At 48.2% G+C, this 24,096-nt stretch overlaps 5 protein-coding genes across 5 annotated transcripts; all 5 read right to left on the bottom strand.

The window, feature by feature from the left end:
* Positions 1-11,914: 11,914 nt before the first annotated feature.
* On the bottom strand, positions 11,915-13,072 carry EI90DRAFT_3018263 (uncharacterized protein; the record flags this gene model as incomplete). The annotated part of the gene is made up of 2 exons (XM_039057212.1): positions 11,915-12,243; positions 12,298-13,072. 2 exons carry the CDS (start codon positions 13,070-13,072, stop codon positions 11,915-11,917), a joined length of 1,104 nt encoding a protein of 367 aa, XP_038913370.1.
* A 2,284-nt stretch (positions 13,073-15,356) lies between these two features.
* On the bottom strand, positions 15,357-16,922 carry EI90DRAFT_3127229 (uncharacterized protein; the record flags this gene model as incomplete). Its single annotated transcript, XM_039063993.1, has 2 exons — positions 15,357-16,093; positions 16,148-16,922. The coding sequence occupies 2 exons, from the start codon at positions 16,920-16,922 to the stop codon at positions 15,357-15,359; spliced, it is 1,512 nt and encodes a 503-aa protein (XP_038913369.1).
* A 2,287-nt stretch (positions 16,923-19,209) lies between these two features.
* On the bottom strand, positions 19,210-19,939 carry EI90DRAFT_3127228 (uncharacterized protein; the record flags this gene model as incomplete). The annotated part of the gene is made up of 3 exons (XM_039063992.1): positions 19,210-19,349; positions 19,407-19,845; positions 19,910-19,939. The coding sequence occupies 3 exons, from the start codon at positions 19,937-19,939 to the stop codon at positions 19,210-19,212; spliced, it is 609 nt and encodes a 202-aa protein (XP_038913368.1).
* Positions 19,489-20,731, bottom strand: EI90DRAFT_3068229 (uncharacterized protein). The gene is made up of 2 exons (XM_039061082.1): positions 20,467-20,731; positions 19,489-20,392 (listed from the first exon to the last, which is right to left on the bottom strand). Exons 1-2 carry the CDS (start codon positions 20,674-20,676, stop codon positions 19,970-19,972), a joined length of 633 nt encoding a protein of 210 aa, XP_038913367.1. The 5' UTR covers positions 20,677-20,731; the 3' UTR covers positions 19,489-19,969.
* A 189-nt stretch (positions 20,732-20,920) lies between these two features.
* Positions 20,921-21,959, bottom strand: EI90DRAFT_3068226 (uncharacterized protein). The gene has a single exon (XM_039061081.1). The coding sequence runs from the start codon at positions 21,639-21,641 to the stop codon at positions 21,123-21,125; it is 519 nt and encodes a 172-aa protein (XP_038913366.1). The 5' UTR covers positions 21,642-21,959; the 3' UTR covers positions 20,921-21,122.
* Positions 21,960-24,096: the final 2,137 nt, after the last annotated feature.

The following is a 24,096-nucleotide window of genomic DNA, read 5'->3' as shown; positions in this document are numbered from 1 at the left end:
TGATGCTTCCAACTTCGCAACCGGCACCGTCCTCTCTCAGCTCCAGACAGATGGAGAATTCCACCCGGTAGCCTTTATGTCAAAGAGCTTCACAGACGTGGAACACAACTATGAAGTGTATGACAAGGAGATGCTCGCGATAGTGCGCGCCCTCAAGGAATGGCGACATTTCCTGCAAGGAGCAGAAGAGAAGGTTGATGTCTACACCGACCACCGCAATCTAGGGTACTTCCGCACCATGCAGCGCCTGAACCGGCGCCAAGCACGGTGAAGGAGAGAATGAAGGAAGGTCAGTTGGGAGGTTCAAACGAGACCACCACCAAGCTGTTCCCTGGTTCTTTAGTTAGGATGGGGAAGTGTACTAGTGTTATTTATTGTAAATATAGTACCAATCCGAGTGTTTTGGCTAATTCTATTTTTATGGCTTAGTTTTAAAGTTCCTGGGAATTGACTTACAGATAAACCGAGCCCTGCGGAGCTGTTTCTTTATTGAAATTTCTTAATTTGTCTAGGTGTAATTCTGTGTAGCGTTGTTTAATTTGGAATTTAACTTGAATTTAATCTTCTACTTGGTGAAGTTTCAAAGATTCTGTTCAGTTAATGGATTTGGATTGTGTCTGGAGTGTCCCTTGGGTTTGTTTTATTTTTGTCTTATTTTATTGCTTGTTTTAACAGTAGCAAGATAACTGTTTTGTGTTTACACTTTGAAATCTGGAGTGTTAACCAGCTCTCCTGTTGAAATATTTACTTAATATTTCTCTCCTTAATTGCTGCCTTTTACTACAGTGGCAATCTTAACTGTATATCACTTTTTCGCGCTGGAGTGACAACCAGAAATGCTTGAGAAAAATAATACTCTATTTTCTTACTTCTCTAAGGGGGGCAAAAAGTTGCAGAAAGGGTCTCCCTTTTATACTCCTTGGGTCGCCTTCCTTTTTCACGCTCTACCTTCTATTTACAGGATTTATTTACAGTGTATTTTTCTCAAACTGAATAAAAAATGAAATTTTCACGCTATAGTTCTACTGCGCTTTTGCTGCGCTGAACTGCGGTTCTACTGCAGTCAGACTGCGCCTAGAATCCTTATTGTCCTCCCTCGCCTAAGCTATTTTAATGGTTAATTAGAACTTGGCTGCGCTGCATTTGTCGCAGTTACCTATTTCAAATTCCCTATATATACCATTAAATTTGCTATGACTCGATGATTCTGAATTCAAACTTCGCATTACTATGCGTACGGCTGTGCTGAGACCTTCAGCTGATTTATTCCATTTTTATTTAGTGACATTTAGTTAAAATGAGACTGAAATGGTAAATGAGTGAATTATTCAGGTTTAAAACTGAAAGAAAAAGTTGCTAGTAGTTAAGAATTACTCAAACGAATGTGTTATAGCTCTCCACCTCATTAGAATATTGTTCCCTAAAATTCCCGCCATGGTCCATCGTAGTTTAGTGGTTTTCGTGAATTTCGTTCATATTCCCTGATTCCCCTATTGTATTATCACATCCTAATCCTCCATATGTATTGTTCGTTGTTATAGTAGGTCGTCCTTGAAGATATCATATTTTTATGTATTTTATTTAGGACTCTGGACCTCTTGAAGCTGTTTTCCCGCGCGTTTTCAGGTTTCTAACTTCATGTCCTTGTATCTCATTCATTTCTGGATGTTTTCTCACGTTCTTAATATCATAAATTTTCATTTATTCCCACCTTTCCAATGGTACTAAGGTTGTGTCCTATTTCCTGGTATTTGTTGAGTTAGCAAAAGTTCGTGCGCACATTCGGTAATCACATGTGTTGTTCCCATAGTCGTTCGTATGCGGGTGCCATTTCCGTTTAATTGTTCGGGATTTATGATATGCGTGGGTGTTTATTTCTTTCATATGGGCTTCTGTGATTTATTTCAGATTTTTCCCTCATGATCTAAGGTTGTTTTGCACTTTCCGTGCTTTGTTTTGACCGGGCTCTTCCTTATTTGGATGGAAATTGGTCTTCACGATCTGCCGAAGTGCGGATCTCGGTTCCGACGGCCGGTTCCCTGTGCATCGCCACCCTCACATGTCATTACACATGATGCGGATTCCTATATTCCCATCATGGGTATAACTTCACAACGGCTGGACCGTTTGGGCTGAAAATTTGCATAACTATAGTTCCCCATTTTTCATAATTTCCGTGTAAATTTCGTTGTATGTTTTAATTATGGATCCTACGCAAACATTGTCTTTTCCCTGAGCTCGGACTTTTGATGTCGCTATTCCCGTTATTGGATATCACATTAATGCATGATCCTTTTATTATGAAAATTTGGGAGGATTAAGATTAGATCCCTTCCTTTCTAATGGGCTATCAAGCTTGTCTCGGTCGTTACTGGTTAATCTTCGTGCTTGCCTTTTAGACGTTGTCCTCATTTTGCAGGAGTTTTAGTCATATCTCCGTCGTTTATGGGTAGTTTCCCCTGTAATTACTTTCATTGGGTCCGTTTGGGGGACATCTACATTTCCTATTATAGACACGACTTTGAATTTTGCATTAGTTCCTGAGGAATCCTTGTTCCGTGGTACTTCCATCCTTGGCTACGTGTGCAGACGTGGGAAAGTAGTTTCCGTGGAGGTTCTCTGATTGTTTTTATAGTCAAATCTTGGTCGATTGTCCTAATTCTTGGTTTAATATTTGCTATAAATTCCCCCGAGAATTCCGTCTCGTTGATGGTAAGCTTGAAGTATTTCTGCTATTTTTCTTTCTTTCAATTTATCGCATATAGTCATAATAATTCATAAAAATTCGTTAAAATTCGTTAAAATTCAGGTCCTTCTATTTTCTCATATCTACTTGTCGTATGAGGTTTTGTGATTTATCTGGCATATTTACATAATGGGTTTCCATAGTGTGACCGTTATTTCTCCTACAGCGTTGATGGAGGTGAAGTTTCGAAAGGCTGTCACAGTTGCTCCGGGGTCGGGGTGAGGGGGTAATCTATCTATTGCTTCCTCCACCATGTTGAGGTCGCCCAGCATGATATCGATTGGAGTGCTGTTGAGTTTCTGGTTGAGGTCGTTCCAGAACTGGGTGTTGTTGTTTCTTGGGCTTATATTTGGGGCGTAGATAGTTAGGATGTTCATGGTTGAGTTTGTTGGCCATTCGATTTCTGTGAGGAGGGCCTGGCCAGGAATGATGTCCATAACTTTGAGAGGGTTATTCTTAATAATATTTTTATTAATTATTACAGCGACTCCCCCAGACCGGGTGTGATCTGGGTTGAAGGAGTGGGTGATGTTCCACTCGGATTTGTACATGTTGTCCAGGTGGGATTGTTGTAATTGGTCAGTGTGGGTTTCCGAGAGGCATAGAATGCCAAATTTCTCGTGTTTCATCTTACATAGGATAGTTGACCATTTATGTTTAGTGGAGGGACTGTTTGCCCCTTTGATATTCAGGGCCCCGATCTTCAGGTTGGCCCCTTCTTTTTGTGATATGCCAAGGCCACCTCTTAGGCAGAGGGGCTTGATGGAGAGGGAATCATTATCCATGTTGTTCCATGGGGGAGTGGTTTTTGTGGTTTCTGTGGGGGAATTCTCATGTTGGGGATTGGGTGGGGGTGGGGGTCTTCCGCCTGCTTTCTCGTGTTCCCTGTCATGGAGGGTGTTACCGGCGGTGTAGCAGTCACCCTCTTTAGGGGGCATGGTCTGTTGTTTGGGTGGAGTTCTGTAGCACGGTTTTGATTGGGCTTTGGGTTTTGGTTTGACAGCCGGTGGGTTTTAGGTCTTGGGTGTGGCCATTGTCCAAGGCTGAGTCCAGGGGGACAGGTTGGCAAGTGCGGGAGGAGACCAGCTCCGTCCGCTTTTGGGCTGGGGTCAGTGCCTGGCTGAATAGCCGATCCCCAGGGAAAGTTATAGCCCAGCATCGCTTTCCTGTTACCTTTCGGTCCAGTATATTTGGGCGGGCTGGGTTTACTGTGGATCATGGTGGAGCCCGTCAGCCATGACAGTAGAGGTTCGTGGTTGGGGCCTGGGTGAGGTGTGTTTGGATGGGGATGTCAGGTGGTTGTGATTTGTTGAGTTCTTAGGTGTTTTCGTGTGGGGTTGTTGCAGCGGGGTGATGGGCTGATCAGTAGATGATTGGTTACTTTTGTTCTTTCCTGTGTCTCATGTGGGTTGCAAGGCTTTTGCGGCCTTGTCTCTCTTCACGGTTTTTGTGTTGTTCTACCCATCATGGATTGGCAACTGTCCAGGCGGGGTTAAGGGGTGTAGCTATTCACAGTGGGGCATATGTGGCTACGCTGTCATGTAAATTCATTTTATTACATTTTACTGCGCGGGGGCTTTCCATCCCCACCTGGTTACCAGACTCTCCTTGATTGGGGGAGGGGGGTCTAGGGGTCCATACCTAGTCGAAGTTGAGCTTAGGTGGATCATACTTCAGGAAGTGTGGGCCATATTGGCGAGGTTGTCCACAACCTCTTCCACGTTGGTAGGATGGGTATGAGGGGAGCAAAGGTCGGTTCACGCCCCTGCTGGAGCTTGGGAAGGGTTCACTGTCCTCCAGGTCACCTTGTTGTTTCAGATATCGTTGCTTCCAGGCCGGGTGGGAATGGATAGGGCACATATGGAAGAAGTGGTCCGTGGCTTTACAGGTGTGGCAAGACCTTGGTCTGGAGAAGGCGTGTCCTGCCTGGGTTTTGTCATTCGTGAAAGTAGTGTGACTGAAGATCTGGGTCCACTTGTCATGCGGGGTTTCATGGGCCTCTGTCAGGGACTGCATGTCAGTTCACGACGATAAGGATGTTCCCGAGAATCCTAGTCATTGTTAACGCTGAAGTGCCACCTTCAGCAGAGATAGGGCTTATATACATGGATACCGCTATCCACTAGAGTGCGGCTACAAGCGAGATAAGAAACAGCCGATAGAATGACGACATGAAAAGATAGCTATTCATTTGGATAATCGTAAGCGAGGTGTGGGAAAGGGGTGACATGTGGATGGAAGATAGAAGCGGGAGCTAAGCGAGAGCTAAGCGAGATTACCTGCATTCTTCAGATCACTCCGGATCGTCTTACGGCAACTCCCTTCCAGCATAGTGTTAGAACGGGCGGAAACGGACGACTCCAGAGTGGAATCGGAGACTTAGCGTGGAGGGACCTTGGCCTCAGCGACTCAAGCGGAGCGCTGTGCCATTGCTGTTTGTCCATTTGGTCCTTAATTTCACAGTAGGTGAGCAGGAAGTCTCTTGGGGGCATTTCAGGTCGATTTCGGACTGAAACCAGACGAGTATGTACAAGCGCCGATATATAAAGAAGGGGCAAAAGCACAAGGAGAACAAAGGGTGACCGAATCGGAACGAAGACGTCCGAACGGGAACAAAGGGTGAAGGGAGCGGAGCGGTACCGAAGGTCACAGGGCAAGACCTGTGATACATCCGAAAGGAGGTAGAGAGGGCGAGGCCCAGAGGGGCAGGAGGATGAGGGGAAGTGGGGGTGATGACTAACTGGCTAGAATAGAAGGAAGCAGTAGTCCAAATAGGGATGAGGGGGAATTGCGAGAAATACATTACAGAACGGCGAGAGTGCCGGAGGCGGTCCGCGAAGCTCGGGGGTTGCGGAGCTTACGGAGCTTACGGAGGCGGGGTTGGAAGTCTGAGGAATATTGGCAATGGTGTTTACGTAGTATGAGGTCACCAATGCAATGGACTAAGACCGAGGTGGAGTCAAAGTCCGAGGTAGGGACTATGACGGAGGCTCGGAGTAAGGTACAAACGGTGTCCGAGTGTGAAGTACGGAGCAGCGGTGGACGGTCGTAACTTGGCGGAAGGGTAACAGAAGGAGGAGAGAGGGGACAGGTAAGGAAGAGGGAGTGGCGGAAAGGAGAGTAGTCAGGTCCGAAGGTGAGTATCGGAACGGACGGGGGAAGCGTAGGGGGATGACGGGAGGGTGGAGGTGTTGTGAGGGGGAGCGGAGTTGTAGGAAGGGTGGCGAGTGGGGCGATGTTCGGTCCGAGATGAGTATCGGAACGGACGGAGAAAGGGTCGGAGAGGTAAGAGGAGGGGTGTGTTGCCAAGACCGAAGGTGAGTATTGGAACGGCAGCGGTAGGTTATGACTCCGGAGGTGAAGAGGGTGGAGGTCCGGAAGTCAGGTCGGGGTCAGGTATGCACGGATATGACACATAGGGAGTCAGGGTAGCCGGTTAGGCCGTGCCCTGACAGCCTCCTTGAGAGCCCTGAATGGGGGGTCTATGTGGAGCTCCCACATGGTCACAGATTTGTTGGAGGTTGGGTTTCTTTTTTCTTCAGGGTCGCCCTCGGGTTCTTTCTGTTAGAATGGGCGGATTCGGACGACTCCGGAATGGAATCGGAGACTTAGCATGGAAGGACCTCAGCCTCAGCGACTCAGGTGGAGCGCTGTGCCATTGCTGGTTGTCCTGGGGGTCCCTAATTTCGGATCTAGCAGAGGGAAAGTCTCTTGGGGGAATTCAAGTCGATTTCGGACTGAGGTTACAAGTTACTAGGTACATTGTATATAAGGAGGGGTCCGGAATCAAAAGGAACAAGGGTAGGACAAAAGGAGACAAAGGGAGATGGAAAGAGGAACAACACCGAGGGTCAAGTGTTTGACTCAATGGTGTTTCCCTGTCAGGGCACACCCGCCTGACCCAGGCCCACCCAGGCCCACCCAGCCACACCACACCCGCTCCCCGCTGTCTATCCCCCTCCCCCCTCCTTCCTCCCTCTCCTCCCCTTTCTTTTCCCTCTTCTTTCCCCTTTCTTTATTTCATTCTTCTCATCTTCCTCTTCCTGTTTATTTCTTTCTATCTACACGGACCACCTTCCTTTGTATCGATGTACTATTGACCCGTCTGGCCCACACACCCCGGACGGCTTCCCGCTGTGCCCAGCACGCGCACATGTAGCGGACGCTCTCGGGATCCCCCACAGGGACACCCGGATGCCTGCGGCTGCCTCCAAGGATGACGTGGCACCTGTCATGTGACTCAAGCCGCATGTACATAAATGTACCTGAAGTGGGAACCGAAGAAGTAACCTTCTTCTCACATTCTCCACTTCAGGTAAGTAGTATAGTTTTCCCCTTTAATAATAATAACACATTCTCCACTTCAGTCTGAGTGGCCAGGGACCACTGTCCCGGATCGGGCCCGCCAGTACGCACACCCGCTCCACACCCCGCGATGGCCTCAGTGCCAGATATTACCCCTGGGCCCTCTCGACCCCGGACGCGTCCCTGACATTCCCAAGGGAGGAATGAAGGGCCAAGGCCCAAGAAGGAAGGAAGGAGGATGGGAGTCGGGAATGGCTAGCTGACTGAATAGAAAGGAAGCAGCAGCCCAAATAGGAATGAGGGAGAATAGCGGAATTGAAATGGACAATGCAATAGTTGCAAGGTCCGGAGTAAGTCCGGAAAGTCCGAACTCGGAGGTTAAACTCCGGAATATTGGCAAAGGTAATTAAATGGAATGGGCTAACCAATACAATGGGTATAAGCGGAGGTGGGGTCAAAGTCCGAGGTCGGAGCTAAGACCGGAGGTTCTGGAGACAAGACGTGAATGGGATACCGGAGCGGAGGTCCGGAGTCGGGAGCATAGGTTTTGCGTACTCATCTGGAAGGTGTCGAGGTTGGGGTCGGACCTGGAATGTTCCGGAGTCTAACCGAAGGTGGTGTCCGAGCCGGAGGTGGGATAACCTCTTGGGAGTCGGCAAGGAGAAGGTGACGGAAGGGAAGTAGGGCTCCGGAAGTCGGAGTTCGGAGTTCCGGGAGCCCGGAGCGGAGGTCGGGATTGTATGGATATGACACTTTCCCATTTGAGCCATATCCTCGTGGGATGATTCTGATGCTATCTACAATGTTGTCAATTTGCTTGGTGGTTAGGCTTGCACCAATTAGAAACGGCACAAATCTCCTGAGTGGGTCTTTAATTGTTTGTTGGATCGCTTCTTTGATATTGTTCACAGCTTTGAGTCTTTTCCCCATTCCGATGATTGAGGCAGTAAATGTTGAAGGTCTGAATATGGTTTCGATCGCAATGAACCTGAAGGTTAGACATATCCAGAGGTGTTTGCGCACAAGAAGGTCGCGGTATTGGGGATTGAGACCATTGATTAGAAAACCCCATGGCTGGGCATACTGGATGATACCACCGTGTTTTATATCGATGGGGATTGGAGGAATGACACTTACTTCTCTGACTTGGTTGGGGAAGGCCCTTTCAAGGAAGTCTTCCATATTTGTTTGGAAGTCACTTGCATTCTCTTCGCTGTGAGCGGCATCTAGGGGCATGGCCAGAATGGCATTAGGTTTTTCCAGCCAGGCTAGGGCCCATTGGGGGTTGGCCCCTTCAAGGAGGCGGGAAGGGCAGAGGCCATGGGCATAGAAGTTTTCTAGGGAGGCCCCAAGAGGCATCCAGTCAAGGTCCCTTTTGCCGTCATTGGGCTTTTCGGCATTTATGGGTACATAGGCCGGGTCATCGGTGATGATTGGGGATAGGTCGCCATCCGTTACCAGGCTTTGGGTTGGGGGGTATTCTGTAGGATGGATGTTCTTTAGGGTGGTCAGATGGCCACTCAGGCCAGGGTTAAAGACCACCTTGGACAACCACTATGTGGGCCTTTATAGGGGGGACCTCAGGACGTTTGCATGGGGCCTAAAAGGCCTTTTTCACTATAAACATCCTAGGACATCCTGGCCATTCAGTTTCATTCATTTGTTGCAAACGTCCTCAGATGTCCTAATTCAGTTTGATTCAATGGTTGCAAATTGTCCCGGAATGCCATACTCGTCCATCCCATGGTCTGTGCGCATGCTGACCACTGTCTAGAGGGATGTCAACACTGTTTCCCACGGTCTGAACACACTTTACATAGTTGAATAGCTTCCAGAATATATATTTTGAGACTGAATTGACCAATAAATTATTGAGAAAAACGCAAAATACTTTTTTGGACACGAGTCTTTTGATGGTGGCTGTCCAACTTATTTAATGTCTGTGCACAATACTGGTCACTGTCTGAAGGAGTGTCAGCACTGTTTCCCACGGCCCCAACACACTTTACACAGATAGATAGCCCCTTTGAATAGCTTCCAGAATATATATTTTGAGACTGAATTGACCAATAAATTATCGAGAAAAACACAAAATACTTTTTGGACGCGAGTCTTTGGGTTAGTGTGGCTGTCCAACTCAATGTCTGTGCACAATGCTGGCCACTGTCTGAAGGGGTGTCAACACTGTTTCCCACGTCCCCAACACACTTTATGCAGATGGATAGCCCCTTTGAATAGCTTCCAGAATATATATTTTGAGACTGAATTGACCAATAAATCATCGAGAAAAACGCAAAATACTTTTTTGGACGCGAGTCTTTTGGGTTAGTGTGGCTGTCCACCTCATGTCTGTGCACAGTGCTGGTCATTGTCCGGAGGGGTGTCCAGACTGTTTCCCACGGTGTCAACACACTTTGCGTAGTTGGATAGCCCCTTCAAATAGCTTCCTAATTTGAGACTAAATTGACAAGCAAGTTATTGAGAAAAATGCAAAATACTTTTTTGGATGCGAGTCTTTGGGATAGTGCTTGGGCCACTAAATTTCACTGACAGTCATCGAAGTCATCGAAATTCCCGGGTCACTGATATCCCAAAGACTCGTGTCCAAAAAAGTATTTTGCATTTTTCTCAATAACTTGCTTGTCAATTTAGTCTCAAATTATATATTCTGGAAGCTATTTGAAGGGGCTATCCAACTACGCAAAGTGTGTTGACACCGTGGGAAACAGTCTGGACACCCCTCCGGACAATGACCAGCACTGTGCACAGACATGAGGTGGACAGCCACACTAACCCAAAAGACTCGCGTCCAAAAAAGTATTTTGCGTTTTTCTCGATGATTTATTGGTCAATTCAGTCTCAAAATATATATTCTGGAAGCTATTCAAAGGGGCTATCCATCTGCATAAAGTGTGTTGGGGACGTGGGAAACAGTGTTGACACCCCTTCAGACAGTGGCCAGCATTGTGCACAGACAGTTGAGCAGCCTGAGGATTGTCATGGGAAATCAGATTCAATTGCGGCATTATGTTTTGAATGTCTACCCTGAATAATACAAATTTGATTGAATCACAGAAGCATTTGATTGAATTTGATTGAATTATAGAATCATCCCAGGACATCCTAGGACATCCTAGGACGTCCTGGGGACGTCCTGGTGAATGGATCAGTCTTCACCAGGATGTCCAGGACATCCACTAGTAAATACCCCCTTTTAGGCCCATTTGAAGGCCAAACGGCCCCCCCTCTATAGGCCGTCATTAGGTGGCTGACTAGGCTGGCAAGGGGGGGCCTTCGAGGGGCCTTGCAGCTTTGCAGCTGTGGGGGACCTTGCATGTTTCCTAGACTCATTCTCGTTGATCAATAGCATTTTTCTGTCCCCTTTGGTGTGCAGTCATCCCTTTTTATGGAGGGGGCTTGGCTGGGGTATGTCGGAGTCGTTTGATTCCGTCTCATTCTCGCTCTCTTGTTCATCACTGGTGGACGTGAAGGTGAGGGGGGCTTTTGTCGTGTTATCAGTGTTGGTAATACAGCAAGCGACAGAAAAAACCGCACACCTAATTTGGATGAATGACCCAGGCGGGTCTCGTGATGATCCAAAATGGCAGTAAATCAGGGTGCCAATACAATCTTCATTTTGGCGCCCGTAACTGGAACCTAGCTTGTTTTGCATGTAACACTCGGCCACGGGTTTCAGGAAGGAGATCCTTAGCTGGTGGTTGCCCATTGTTACGGGGTGATTAGCACTCATTATTTTCCTACATTGTCAATCAGCTGTTTCCAATATATTCAGAATTATATTGAATAGTATTCATCCAAATTAGGTGTGCGGTTTTTTCTGTCGCTTGCTGTAAATGGGGCTCCTTTCATGGAGATGACAGGTGTTTTCCTTCTCAGGGGCTCAGTCATTTGGTCGTCTTCCGGTGTCAGCGGGGCTCGGAAGGGAGTGGGGGGCTGGGACACGGTTATCTGTTCGGACTGCGCCCTCGTCAGGGGGGTTCTTAAATCGTGTAGCGAGGTCTTTACCTCCATGACTCTGCAAGTCTTCTTGTGGGACACCAAGTCTACGGTTCGTAGGCTGTGTGGATGTTCTAAGGAACTGTCCTAGTTCTCGCGGAACTACCCGTTTTTAACCCGATTGCCTAGGCCGTGCTTGGCAACTGGGTGCTCTTGGTCGACAGTCCAGGGCTCAAGGTCAGCACGACGCCCGCCCTGGTACCGCCTGAGCTTTTTCCCCCCTGGTCGACATTGCCGGTCTGGGATGTGTATATATGTATTTTCTAGGTTTCCTTGTTGTTATTAATATTTTTTGTTTTCCATCTCACTTCACTGTCTTCTAGTTGTGTTGAGTTTATTGTACTTCGGTGTCATCCCTTGCTCACTAGTTTAACGACATTGCAATCATTTTGAATTTCCCTGAGCACCAGGCTCCCATTCAATATCGCAAGGCTACTTTAGTGAAGGGCATCGACAGGACAGACTACACAGGTTCACCAAGTTCAGCACTGAAGATTTTTTTAATAACCACCTCCGTTGCATCTGTTTCATGTCCCGGTGCGCCCACGCTGCTATCAGAACCGAGTCGCCCTCTACCACATCCTAGATGCAAGTCGAAATCGCTCCCGAGCTGCTGTCTGCTAAGCTCTAAAAAGGTCCTACAAACTTCTCTGTTATGGGAAGGAAGACTGGGCCAGAACCATCCAGGGTATGCCTTTCCGTGAGAACCTCTGACAGCGATCTGTTTCCCCATAACCTCATTGAAGGCCTGGATATAGTGGATGCACATTATGCAGGAAAGTTTAGAGACCCCGATGTAGGGTAGAACCTCCTGGAGTTCGCCCTTGAACATTGCCGTAATCATGGCTAGCTCAGCGTGGACCGTGGGTTTCCGGTGGTACGCCTCAGTTTATCGTGAAGCAACGCAATGGGTGATTCGCGCTCCTCATCCCACTCCGCAGTAGAGTATTTGGTTTGGTGCAGCGCAGCATCCAGAGCCACTCGTATGTTCTCTGAAGAAAGATTGCAACGATATGGAGTCGTGGTTGGGCATGGAAGGGGTTTAATTACGAAGGTCCCATCTAGAAATTTGCGGAGGCGGCGCGACTGGGTCAAGATAAAGAGCCTATCGGCCGAGATCACAAACGACATGATCTTCACCGCCCAACGTCGAAGCCAGAAACCTATGCCGTGGGCTAAAAAGATGTAGATTCAGGTGAGAGCGACCATCTAAGTGTCATATCACACACTGGCAGCCAGCCACGCATCCGCGCGATCAAGCAATGTAACCACATTGCTGGCAAGCCCTTCTTTGGGAAGAAGGCCATTCTTCGTCCAAATCGAATACATCCTTACAAGCCCGCATATAAAATTGCTAGAAAGTTGCTTCGTTGTTTGTGCATTGGCAACAACCTCAATAATGGTCCCCACATGCGATAAGAAATTCAACAACAGGGTACGCTGGCGCAGATCGAATTCACCCCCATCCTGCTCAATGTACTTCCAAATGTCGGAAAGCTTGTGCTTGCGCTTGTTAACGCGATACGCAAAAATGTCGAACGAGTAATTGTGAATGGTTCTGCAGATTTCAAATAAGCTCCCTTCTAACTCGCTCGAGATATCCTTCGGGGAGCTGTCTACTCCATGTGACCTGTAGGGGACACGGGAAAGCATATCAAAGATAGACTGTAGGTGAATGGGACAACTGCTAGCCGCGCCATCATTTTTGTGGTTGAAAGTGATGTATACTTGCGTTTCTAGAGCGTCTTTATTGGCCTTTACGCAGGCCATCGTAGCAGAGACGTTTCCTCGTTTGCAGAGTGAGATATCAGCGATTACATCGAGAATTCTCCGTAGGCACTGGGAGAGGGAGCCATCGACATCCTGAATGCTGGGGATGTCTGAACAAAGTGTTTCATTGGACAGTAGGCGCCGATTTGCGAGTCTGTAAGTCTTGGAGAGAAGTTCTGCATAATATTCTGGGTCCTCTGTGCCGACGAGAACGGGCTGGCTGATCCTGGGCATGGTATGATGAAAACCAGTAGCAAGGGGTGCTCAGGTGGGAGGTGAGATAGTGATTACGGATGGGAGCTTCAGAAAGGGTCAAACTTTCGAAATTTTAGATATGGGGGTCGGCATCCAACGTTGTGACTTTGTGACACTTAACATAAACAAAATTGGCCACCCTTGGCCACCCAACTCGCTGCAAAAGTGATGGAACTTAGGCACTTGGTGAGTACGTCTACATTCATCTCACCAGCCGGGCACCAGAACAACTGCACCTTTCCATTTTCGATGCAGGTGCGTATGAAGTGGTGGCGTATGTCTGTGTTTCGATCGGGCATGGAAATGGGGATTGGAGGCTAGCGCGATGGCTGATTGGTTATTGAGTTCAGCAGGGAAGGGTTGTATAAATTTAATAGATTCCTTAACCATAGCCTGTGTAGTATCCGAGCTTGCCATGTGCAGGACTACCGTCAGTTGCTTTTTGGACAACCAATCCCCAGCCCCGCCAAGATGTATCCTGATACCGATCTTCGGTCGATCGGGGACGGCCCCCAGCCGGCATCTGAGAAGCCTGATACGTATCCATTCAAATTGTCGTACATGATAGATCTTCTGTGCCGCAGAGATATCTGAAGATACTTTTCACAGCTTTCCAGTGGTTGTTGGAAAATTGTGAGCAGAATTGGCTTAGCGCCTGGACTGTGTAGGTGATGTCAGGTCTCATAGCCATTGACACGTGTAGGAGCGCCCCAATCGCCTCACGGTATAGGGTCGTGTGTTCGAAGAGGTCGCTAATGGCAGCCGAATCTCTCAAGAATCCTACGGATGTATGATCACAAGACTTCGACATATTTAGTATGTCGGTAGATGACTCCGCCTTATTCCGTACAAAAGGAGGAACACGAGGAAAAAGTGGGAGACCACTGACCAAGGAGTAGAACTGCGAATCATCGTAGGTGGCTCTTGCCTAATATAAACACAGTAGTCGGTGTTACTTAAGGCATCTGTATCCTAGGGACTTAAGGTATGTATCGAGAGTTCTGTTCCATGCACGCCCAGACTGTTTAATATAGAGCATGCAGGAGTCGGCACACTCATGGCGTCCCGTGTTAAACCCTTCGGTTGTTCCGTAGAGGGTTCGTCTAATTTCCCATACAGATAAGCGTCCAGGACACTCACTTCCAGGTTGCATATAGCAGCGATGGCTATGAGGAGTCTAGGCGCCTCACAGGGACGAACGTCTGATCGAAGTCTTGCCCTGGGATTTGAGTAACCCTTGGCAACGAGACAGGCTTTATGCCGGACGGGGTTGCCATCAGCGTCAAATTTCATGGAGTACACCCATCTGCACCCCACTGGTTTTCTTCCCAACGGTAAGCCCACCAGCTTCCATTTTCCATGTTCCTCAGTTGATTCATTCCTTGGTCCATCGCCTCCTTCCATGCCGCCCACTCCGGTGATCTCTGTGCCTCGGTCAGGGTCTGAGGCATCCCCAGTGTTGCTGACTGGCATGTAAGTAGTGCGAGCGCGAACGGTGCGATCTCCTGTCGCGCTCCCGGCTCAAGCTCTTCTGTGCCTGAGGGTGTGTTTGTCGGCCTTTCCGCTGGTTTTCGCACGGTTGGATTGTTCAGGAGCTTATAGTCGAGATCCTCTCTAGGTCATAGGACTGAGCGTCGGCCTGTTGGATACGGGTTAGTGGGCTTTTTGCTGGCTTCTCTGGTGTTCCTCAGGCAAGTGATTGGTTTTGTTCTCTATCCCTCCCCCCCTAATCACAGGCTGGTTTTTCCCCTTCATCATCACCGCCATCCCTCTCCTCCTGCCCAAATAATTCTAAGATCCCTTCTACATCCACATTTCCCTTTTCATTACCCTGTCCATCCAAAAACCTATAGTTCGCTATCGCACGCAGTTGGGTCATAGTGTCTGATTGCTCTTAGACCATCTTCGAAACCGACGAAAGTTCCTTTGATTGCTTTGGGGTCAAGTTCGATTTGGAGCGTGTTCCGTCTAGTACATATACGTCGCATCCAAATTGGCAGAGGCGGGATGTGTCTGGCTTCCTGTTGAACATGGCTTTGTATGGCATTTTTCCAGTTGTCATTGCACGATTCCTGATGTAGGCTGCGTCGTTCTGCAGTCATCTTAATACTCGCAAGCCTGTGTCGCTCCACCCCTGTCTCTGTATTTTACCGGTTCTCTTCAAAATTTGAAGTCTCGGCGGTTGTCGGGGCTATCGCTGTCATGATTCGAGACCCTTTCAATCGAAACTACATAATCATTTGCAATTTCGCTGAGCACAACTTTACACATACAGACGAAGGGCATCGACAGGACGACCGAGTTCAAGAGAGAATATTGCTCTAATATCATCCTCCGTTGCAACTGTTTCAAATCCCGGAACGCCATATCCCATGCTGCTATTGGAACCTCTACGGGATTCTACATGCAAGTTGAAATCGCTCCAGAGCTGCTGTCTGTTAAGTTGTAAAAGGGCTCTACGAACTTCCCTGTCGTGGGAAGGAAGACTGGGCCAGGACCACCCAGGGTAAGCCTTTCGATGAGAACCTTTGACAGCGATCCGTTTTCCCGTAACCTCATTGAGGGCCTGGATATAGTGGATGCACATCATGCAGGAAAGTTTAGAGACCCCGATGTAGGGTAAAACTTCCTGGAGTTCGCCCTTGAACAATGCTGTAATCATGACTAGCTCAGCGTGGACCGTGGGTTTCCGGCACGCCTCCGAATCCTCCAGTTTATCCCGAAGCAACACAGTGAACGATTCGCGCTCCTCATCCCACTCCGCAGTAGAGTATTTGGTTTGGTGCAGCGCGGCATCCAGAGCCACTCGTATGTTCTCTGAAGAAAGATTGCAACGATACGGAGTCGTGGCTGGGCATGGAAGGGGTTTAATTACGAAGGTCCCATCTAGAAATTTGCGGAGGCGGCGCGACTGGGTCAAGGTAAAGAGCCTGTCGGCCGAGATCACAAACGACATGATCTTCACCGCCCAACGTCGAAGCCGGAAACCTATGCCGTGGGCTAAAAAGATGTAGATTCAGGTGAGAGCGACCATCCAAGTGTCATATCACGCACTGTCAGCCAGCCATGCATCCACGTGGTCAAGCAATGTAACCGCATTGTCAGCAAGCCCTTCTTTGGGAAGAAGGCTATTCTTCTTCCAGAACGAATACGTCTTTACAAGCCCGCATATAAAATTGCTAGAAAGTTGCTTCGTTGTTTGTGCATTGGCAACAACCTTAATGATGAACCCCACATGCGATAAGAACCCCAACAACTTGGAACGCTGGCGCGAATTGAATTGATGCTCATCCTGTTCAATGTACCTCCGAATGTCGGAAAGCTTGTGCTTGCGCTTGTTAACGCGATACGCAAAAATGTCGAACGAGTAATTGTGAATGGTTCTGCAGATTTCAAATAAGCTCCCTTCTAACTCGCTCGAGATATCCTTCGGGGAGCTGTCTACTCCATGTGACCGGTAGGGGACACGGGAAAGTATATCAAAGATAGACTGTAGGTGAACAAGACAATTTCTAGCCGCGCCATCATCTTTGTGGTTGAAAGTGATGTATATTTGCGTTTCTAGAGCGTCTTTATTGGCCTTTATGCAGGCCATCGTAGCGGAGACGTTTCCTCGTTTACAGAGTGAGATATCGGCGACTACATCGAGAAGTGTCCGTATGCGCTGGGAGAGAGGGTCATCGACATCCTGAATGCCGGGGATGCCTGAACAAAGTGTTTCATTGGACAGTAGGCGCCAATTTGGGGGTCGGTGAGTCTTGGAGAGAAGCTCTGCGTAATATTCTGGGTCCTCTGTGTCGACGAGAATGGGCTGATCGATCCTGAACATGGTATGATGAAAACCAGTGGAAAGGGGTGGGGTGGGAGCGTCAAACTTTTGAAGTTTTTGGTACTTGTATCTCGGAATTTAAGACTATCCGGACCCAAACCTGAGCCCGACACCTATTACTCATCACCTGATCGCAGTAAGAAGGCCATAGAAACCCCCTGTTATATAGGCCTCTTAGATAGGGAAACCGCGTTCCAGTGCATGCACCGGTGCACCGGTGCACCAGTACTTACATGCAAAAGCTTTTACGGAGGGGCCCGAAGGGCCCGAGAAGCTCTGGGGTGCCCGTGACCAATTCTTTCAATTACAATACAATCCACAGCGTCAAATGTATTGCCGGCGTCGTCTTCCGATCCGTCGTCATCGCCGCTGTCGTTGTCAACAACATCTTCACAAGTTTCGCATATTTTCTTTGTTCATCCTCCTACCTACATTTACTTATGTCTCCCCGCTGGCAACATAATTTATTATATTAACCTTGGCATCAGTGCCAGTCGAGTTGTTATTGTTCAAAATGACAACAGTGTGCAAGGTACAAAGCGGTTAGAAAAAGCGACCGACTGCACAAGTGGGCAGTAAAGGGGGCATGATGAGAAGTGATGGGTGAATGATGGAGAGAGAGGTGCAAGCACACTAGCAAAAAGGGAAGACATTAATAGTGGCGTACAATCAGCTTCACAACAGCGAACAAAGAGGGTTTGAAAGAAGTATTTATGTGCAAAGTTGAAAGCATGGGAGATGTAGTGATTGAGAATGAAAGAGCAGAACAGTTCTGGCTACACCACCTTATCGCTATATGGCCCAGCCACATTAAGCGCCGTCGGTCACCCCTGAAATTCCAACACCTTCACTAGCAGGATAACATAGGCAAGTGACAAAACCATACATATGTTATGGCCAACCATCTTGGCCGATTACAAACCCAGGTGAGAGGTTAGTAGACCCTGGGGAATATTCATGACAGACGGTGTTGAATTAATCGCGCGCATGTGTATGAATTGAATTTAATAATACACTCTATACCGCTCTGTACATCACTCAGTATGTTTATACCCTGTCTGATCTACCCTCTGTGGCGTGTTTGTGTGTCCCAAAGCTGGTGTTTGGATCAAATTTACAGGCTTTCAGCTTAACCATTCCGTTGTTAGAAGCTCAACAATAACTGATGGCGCTTAATATGGCTTGGACATAAGGTGGTGTGGCCTGGATTATCCTTTTTTGCTTTTATATCCCCTGCCCAATTTCCATTCCTCTGGCGCTTTAGGGCTCATGGGACACGGTCTTCCATTCACCCAACACCTCCCTCTTGTCAAACTGCCAAGGGCGCTCCGCGCAAGACCCTCAGGCTGATTCTCAAGACAAAGAAGCACAGGGATTGGATAACTGGCATGATGAGAGTGGAGACGTCAATGGTGATAACCAGGACTATCGCTACGTTATTGGAGGGACTGTGAATGTGTTGGAGAGTATAGGATTGGAATCAGTGTAATAATTACCATATCAATGGCGATAGGGTTGATACATGGCATTAGCAAGAGTAACAATGCAAGCAAGAAAAGAACAAAGAGGAAAATATGCGAAACTTGTGAAGATGTTGTCGACAACGGCAGCGGCGATGACGACGGATCGGAAGACGACGCCGGCAATACATTTGACGCTGTGGATTGTATTGTAATTGAAAGAATTGGTCACGGGCACCCCAGAGCTTCTCGGGCCCTTCGGGCCCCTCCGTAAAAGCTTTTGCATGTAAGTACTGGTGCACCAGTGCACCGGTGCATGCACTGGAACGCGGTTTCCCTATCTAAGAGGCCTATATAACAGGGGGGTTTCTATGGCCTTCTTACTGCGATCAGGTGATGAGTAATAGGTGGAGCCCGAAACGGATGAACGGACTCATTCGGTCCGTGCCATGGTGGGACACCTTCAAGTCAGGAATTCGTGGGAATTTTCACTTTCCCACCCTCCAATTCATTCTTCACTTATTCATTCTTGTTCACACGTGCTGGCAGGATCGTATCACATGTCCGCGGCGGAGTTTCAGGAAACGACACTTAACCTATAAGAAACAAGTACAACCACATCCCCCGGAGGGTAACGCCCCCGACCACACACAAACTAAACCTACTCAGCAAAAGTTACGGGCGGGTCCACCAAAAAAAGAGGGGATAGCTTTACTGCTAGCTGACACGATTCCGAATGTTGTACATGTTGTATCTTCGTTCGATTTCGGACTTGGCCATGATCGTAGCCCTCATATTTCCAGAAAGTTGACAAAGCGGGCCTCTCCTCAGCGTTGGGGCCCCGCTGGTGTAGGGGAATCATCAGAGCGATCCTGTTGTGAACCATCAGAAGAACTCCCAGCGCCAGCCTGTGCTCTGAGAAGCCTCCCCTCTAGATTATCACCTCTGATGTGATACAGAGTTGCTTCTAGGTGGCATGTTCTCATCTTGATCCATATGTATGAAGGGAGATGCTAGGACAAACCTTCGTGGAGGTACGTGGGTGCTCGCTGAAAAGGGTTCTCTGGTGATGACCTGACGCTCTCGCCAGCACTTCCAGATGACGTGAACGCGTTTATGTCAATCGCACTGTCTACCGCTTCCACAAGTTGGAGAAACTGTAATGAAGATGCCTCTGAGAAGCAATCATCATCCCCAAAAACTCGTGTAACTCCATAACCCCGCCTCTTGCATTCAAAAACTTGCCACTCGAATCCAGCCGCGGCGAGACCATAGAATACGTCAGTCGTTGTATTGCGCTCTGCTGCGTCCTGCATGTATTCCTCGAGCTGTTTGACAGCTTTTGCCGTGTCGGTAGTCTTCGCTTTGATTTCAACAATAAAGAAAATAAGGGGTGGTTCGGACTCATTACGGCGAGTAGTAACCGTGAAATCTGGGTAGAGGGATAACGCGAACCGTAGCGCCTAAGTGCACATTGTGGGATGACTCTTTTCCCATATAGCCGCGGAAAGATAGCGTCCAAGATACCTCCGTAGCAACCATAGAGATGATATTCATGATTTATTTCCTGTCCCAGAAGATACTTCCCTAAATCATGGGATTCGTATTCCAACACGATAAGTTCTGGCGCAACACATCGGAAGCACACAATTTGAAGGTTGCTGGGGTCCTTGCTTCGTGGGTGTTGTGTGTATCAGGCTCCCGAATAGGCAATGGAGTCCCCGGCGCCGGAGCAGTGCTGATATGAGATACGGGAGAAAGAGACTTATCCACACTGTCCCTGAGTCTGACAAAGCTCTCCGCACTGGCCTCAGCCAAACAATCTTCATACTCATTCAGCAACATTCCTCTGGTAGCGCCAGTGCGATGCTGCCAAAGTTCCCATTTCCAACCCCAAGCTGTGATGCCAAAGATAACATCCAGTCGTGGATACCCCACATCTCCCTCTGATCTTCGAAAATAGTGTTGCAATTGCTCCCTTGCTTCTGCCTGCGACAATGTGCTTGTATTCTTGACCTCCACGATCACGCACAACATAGAGGGGCGCTGATCGGTTCCCTTGAATAAACGCAAAAGTCTGGAGCCAAGTCGTCAACTCCAGGTTGGCTAACATGCTTGTACCCAAGGCTGCGATGGAAAGTTGCGTCCAGCAATCCGTTCCACAATCCGTAGAAGGTACTCTCGTTATCTGTATGCTTCTTGACTTCTCCACTCGTGGTGTCACGGATATCGCAGAGTTCGCCTCTTTCGTACTGTATGACTCCCTTTAGTCTCCTTTCGATCCAGGGATCCATCCTGATTAGAGCACTCCAGCCTGAGCTTGGCGGGGGAAAATGTTCGTGGATCAGAGATCAGTGCAAGCTGACGTAAGTCCTCTGAGTCGTTGATATAAAGTACAATGTATGAGGATCCGTGCCAGGAAAATGAGTATCTTCATGAAGTTAAACTTGATCTATCTGACCCAATGGCGAGGGTTCACTAGACGTCACAACCATCGGGGGCATAAGAGGTGATAATAATCTTTACAGGTGAAAGTCCATTCTTGCGCAGCACGGGGCACGGAACCCCAGATATAGAGCAACGCCGGCACAGATGAGGGATGTAGATAATAGGTCCAGATTCTTCGATGACAGATTGCATGACCATTACACCGTACACGAAGTACTATCCTGGAAATCGCCAAGACCTGGCTTGTCGAATGCGTAAAAAATATGTAGAGCAAGGCATGACTATGGAACATCTATGGACTAACTGGTTCCGGTTCGCTACGCCAACTGGGGAGGTCATACGGAACAATAGAAAATCCGCGGAGTTCTTCCGGAAAAGAAGTCTCTGAAACCGTTAAACCCTCAAGCATCTGCCGGAGGAGTTTGACTTTAGTTGTGATACCACGAGCGGTCATTGATGATGCAAATAAGCTTAATTCCTCGCGAGTAACCGGGATGGTGACGGTAGTTACGAGCGAATGCAGTTTTGGAGGGATCTTGTTAAATGCATTGAGGGACACGGGCGAAAGAAGGGCAAAGAAACGAAGGTTTGGACAGAGATTGAAAATGATGTCAGGGAAGTCTTCATGAGGCGCACTCGAGCTTCGGAAATAGTCGGAACGTCCTGGAAACTGACACCGATGAAAGCTTACGACGAACGATTCCAGCGCCCAATGAATCCCAGAACCTTGCAATGCCTTGACTACCCCATCGGGTGTTACGCCCCTGTGGCCTTCGATGCGAACTGCACGAAGAGGGGATACCGTCTCCATGCCCACACCGTCACGAACAGTCGTATGAAACAGTTGAAGCAGCTGCGCATCGGTTATACTCCCACCAATCAGTTCGATGGACTGCAGTCTATCCAGGCGTAACGTAGAAATATTGAACTCAAACGGAAAGAGAGGGCCTGACCACGAACAAACTTGAAGGTGTTCGAGCTCTGAGGCTACTTGTTGAAGGGGAGGGCCGAGGCACGTTAAGTCTCCAGGGGCCCACGTCAAGGAACGTATGGGGACGACCGGAAAGGGGTTAAGGAGAGGGTCCACGTCCTCATATCTAAATATTTCGAAGGTGAAGCGATTGAACCCATACACTTCCAAGTTGCGCAGTCTCATGCAGGCGTTGAAGCATCGGCGAAGCCTTCGATGTTTCCTGGATAGCTCGCACCGGAACAAGGAAGAGCGTCCTTCAAGATGTATAACACGACTATCGAGGATAAGCGTATGCACAAAGGGGCCGTATTTTTGGAGTGTTAGGGAAAGAGGCGCCAAATACGCACGAACGCATCCGAACAGTACCAATCGACGATAAAGATGTTGAATATCAACAATCGTTCCGACGACGGAGTGGCGAGGACGGTGTTGATTGTTGGTGGCGGAAGTGAAGTTTTGGGGCACGTCTTTTGCACCCCATTTTTCTTCTTTATGCGACGGCTCGCCACTGGTGTAGTTCGCGTATAAGAAGGAGTTTTTGGACTCCTCTCCCAGATCTCTAACACGAGTCTGAGTGAGATAGATTTATTATTCTTACAAAAACTGTCTAACTGTTGCGCAGACACTTACGCGCCATAGTACATACAAATTACAGATCTCTAACACGAGTCTGAGACACTTACGCGCATAGCTTACATTTAAAAAAAGAGGACCAAAATAGCATGTCTCCATGCTCTTGAGACGAGGGAGAGCGCCGCGAAGGCGGTGCGTTGTTTGATGTAATTCTCAATGCTGTCTTTCCCGCCACCCACTGCTGGGACTGGCCGATACAGAGGAGTGGCAAAGTGGAGAATCATAGAAATGACCTCTACTGGTAGAGAGGCTATGGTGCAGGCCCCAATTTTATCGGAGGGGATATTCATAATACTTGTTCACAAGAAATGGTGAATAGGTGTTGGGATGGTGAAAATGGATCACTTACTTACTTGAGGTTGTCATTTGATCACCAACAATAGAGTTTCTGACGAATAGAAACCCAAGGACCTGTCGTAACTGGTCAACCGGCAGGATGCGTTCTGCCAGCAACGAGGATATTTGACGAATTCCGCGAAGCCAAGGGTTGTTTTGTTCTTGCCGCGTGACTCCGTTTTGGCTCTATGCTCGGAGTCAGCCGATGTAAGCGATAAGTGTCCCCAGAACCGTATAAAAGCTGAGACGTACTTTGTAGATAGTAGGAGCGGAGATCTCTGTATTTACACCCCTTTGTGTAGTATCGAGTTCGACCCTTGGTTCAGCGACTTTCTGATTGCCTGTAAGATTTCGTGAATCTCTCAACCACCGAACTCAATCGCGGGGCCCCACTTCCGGCTCGCTAGAAATGGGTTGCCCATTCTGGCTAGTTTATATTACTCGTGGAGCCGGGTATTACTCCTTGTGACGATGTGACCTCATTCGCCCAAAAAGACTGAGTGCTTCCCTCTTCTTGATCGTCGCTCGTCGCTTTTAATTTATGGTGGAAATACTGCTCGTCGATCTCAGCCATTGTCAGAAGTACCAGCTCGGATGGCCGAGCTTCCGATGTTGCCCATTTCCCACGGTAAAAAAAATCGAACCCCCTCTGGAAACAAAAGCCTCGCAAGCTCGGCCAATCAAGCAGTCATCGTCAGTCACTTGCCTGTCTGTAAGGCGGAACTTGGGACTGGTTGATCTAGCCCAGTACATCCAAACGATCACCGTCGACTTCCTCATTCCTCATTTACGACCCGACATCGCGCAAGGGTGTGAGAGTCGGAAACATTAATGTGATCGAACGAAACCGATGAGTGACAATTGAGATAACGGAACAGAGAGCAGCTGGGTCTTCGTAGTTGATTCAGTCCACTCACGAAGATGAACAAAATTAGGGATTGTGAAAGCGACGCACAGTGACATGTGAGAAGTTCCAAAGCCACTGCTCGATAATTGGACATTGCACACTAGGTGCACAAACCAATCTTGATGTTCGAGGAGAGGAATAGGACAAGAAGTGATCAAGGCGTTGGAGATGATCATCGAACAGGGGAAACTGACTACGCTCTTGAACACGGCCAACGAAGGGAGAGTCGTAGCAGCGTGCCTATGATGCATTAAATATAATCGTGTATCATTGATCGCGCGTTAACGATGCAAAACATAAAACATGAAGGTACGCGTAATGAGCGATGGTCGAGGGGCTCCAACACACGGCCACAAACCTGGTTTAGAGGTTAAGTGGAAAAAACTCGCTGAAGTTAGAGGAAGCCCTAGTATGATA

This window comes from Cantharellus anzutake (assembly GCF_015039405.1).
Source record: "Cantharellus anzutake strain C23 chromosome Unknown EI90scaffold_42, whole genome shotgun sequence".
NCBI classification, from domain to species: Eukaryota; Fungi; Basidiomycota; class Agaricomycetes; order Cantharellales; family Hydnaceae; genus Cantharellus; species Cantharellus anzutake.
The sequence above is the reverse complement of the archived record's forward strand: the minus strand, read 5'-3'. Positions and strand labels throughout refer to the sequence as shown.

What these genes read in the sequence shown, in the direction of transcription:
- EI90DRAFT_3068229 (XM_039061082.1), bottom strand. Translation starts at nt 20,676, where the DNA reads ATGGATCCCTGGATCGAAAGGAGACTAAAGGGAGTCATACAGTACGAA. An exon ending in AACCTGGAGTTGACGACTTG is followed by an intron (nt 20,393 to 20,466) that starts GCTCCAGACTTT and finishes GTGGAGGTCAAG; the next exon opens with AATACAAGCACATTGTCGCA.
- EI90DRAFT_3068226 (XM_039061081.1), bottom strand. Translation starts at nt 21,641, where the DNA reads ATGGAGACGGTATCCCCTCTTCGTGCAGTTCGCATCGAAGGCCACAGG.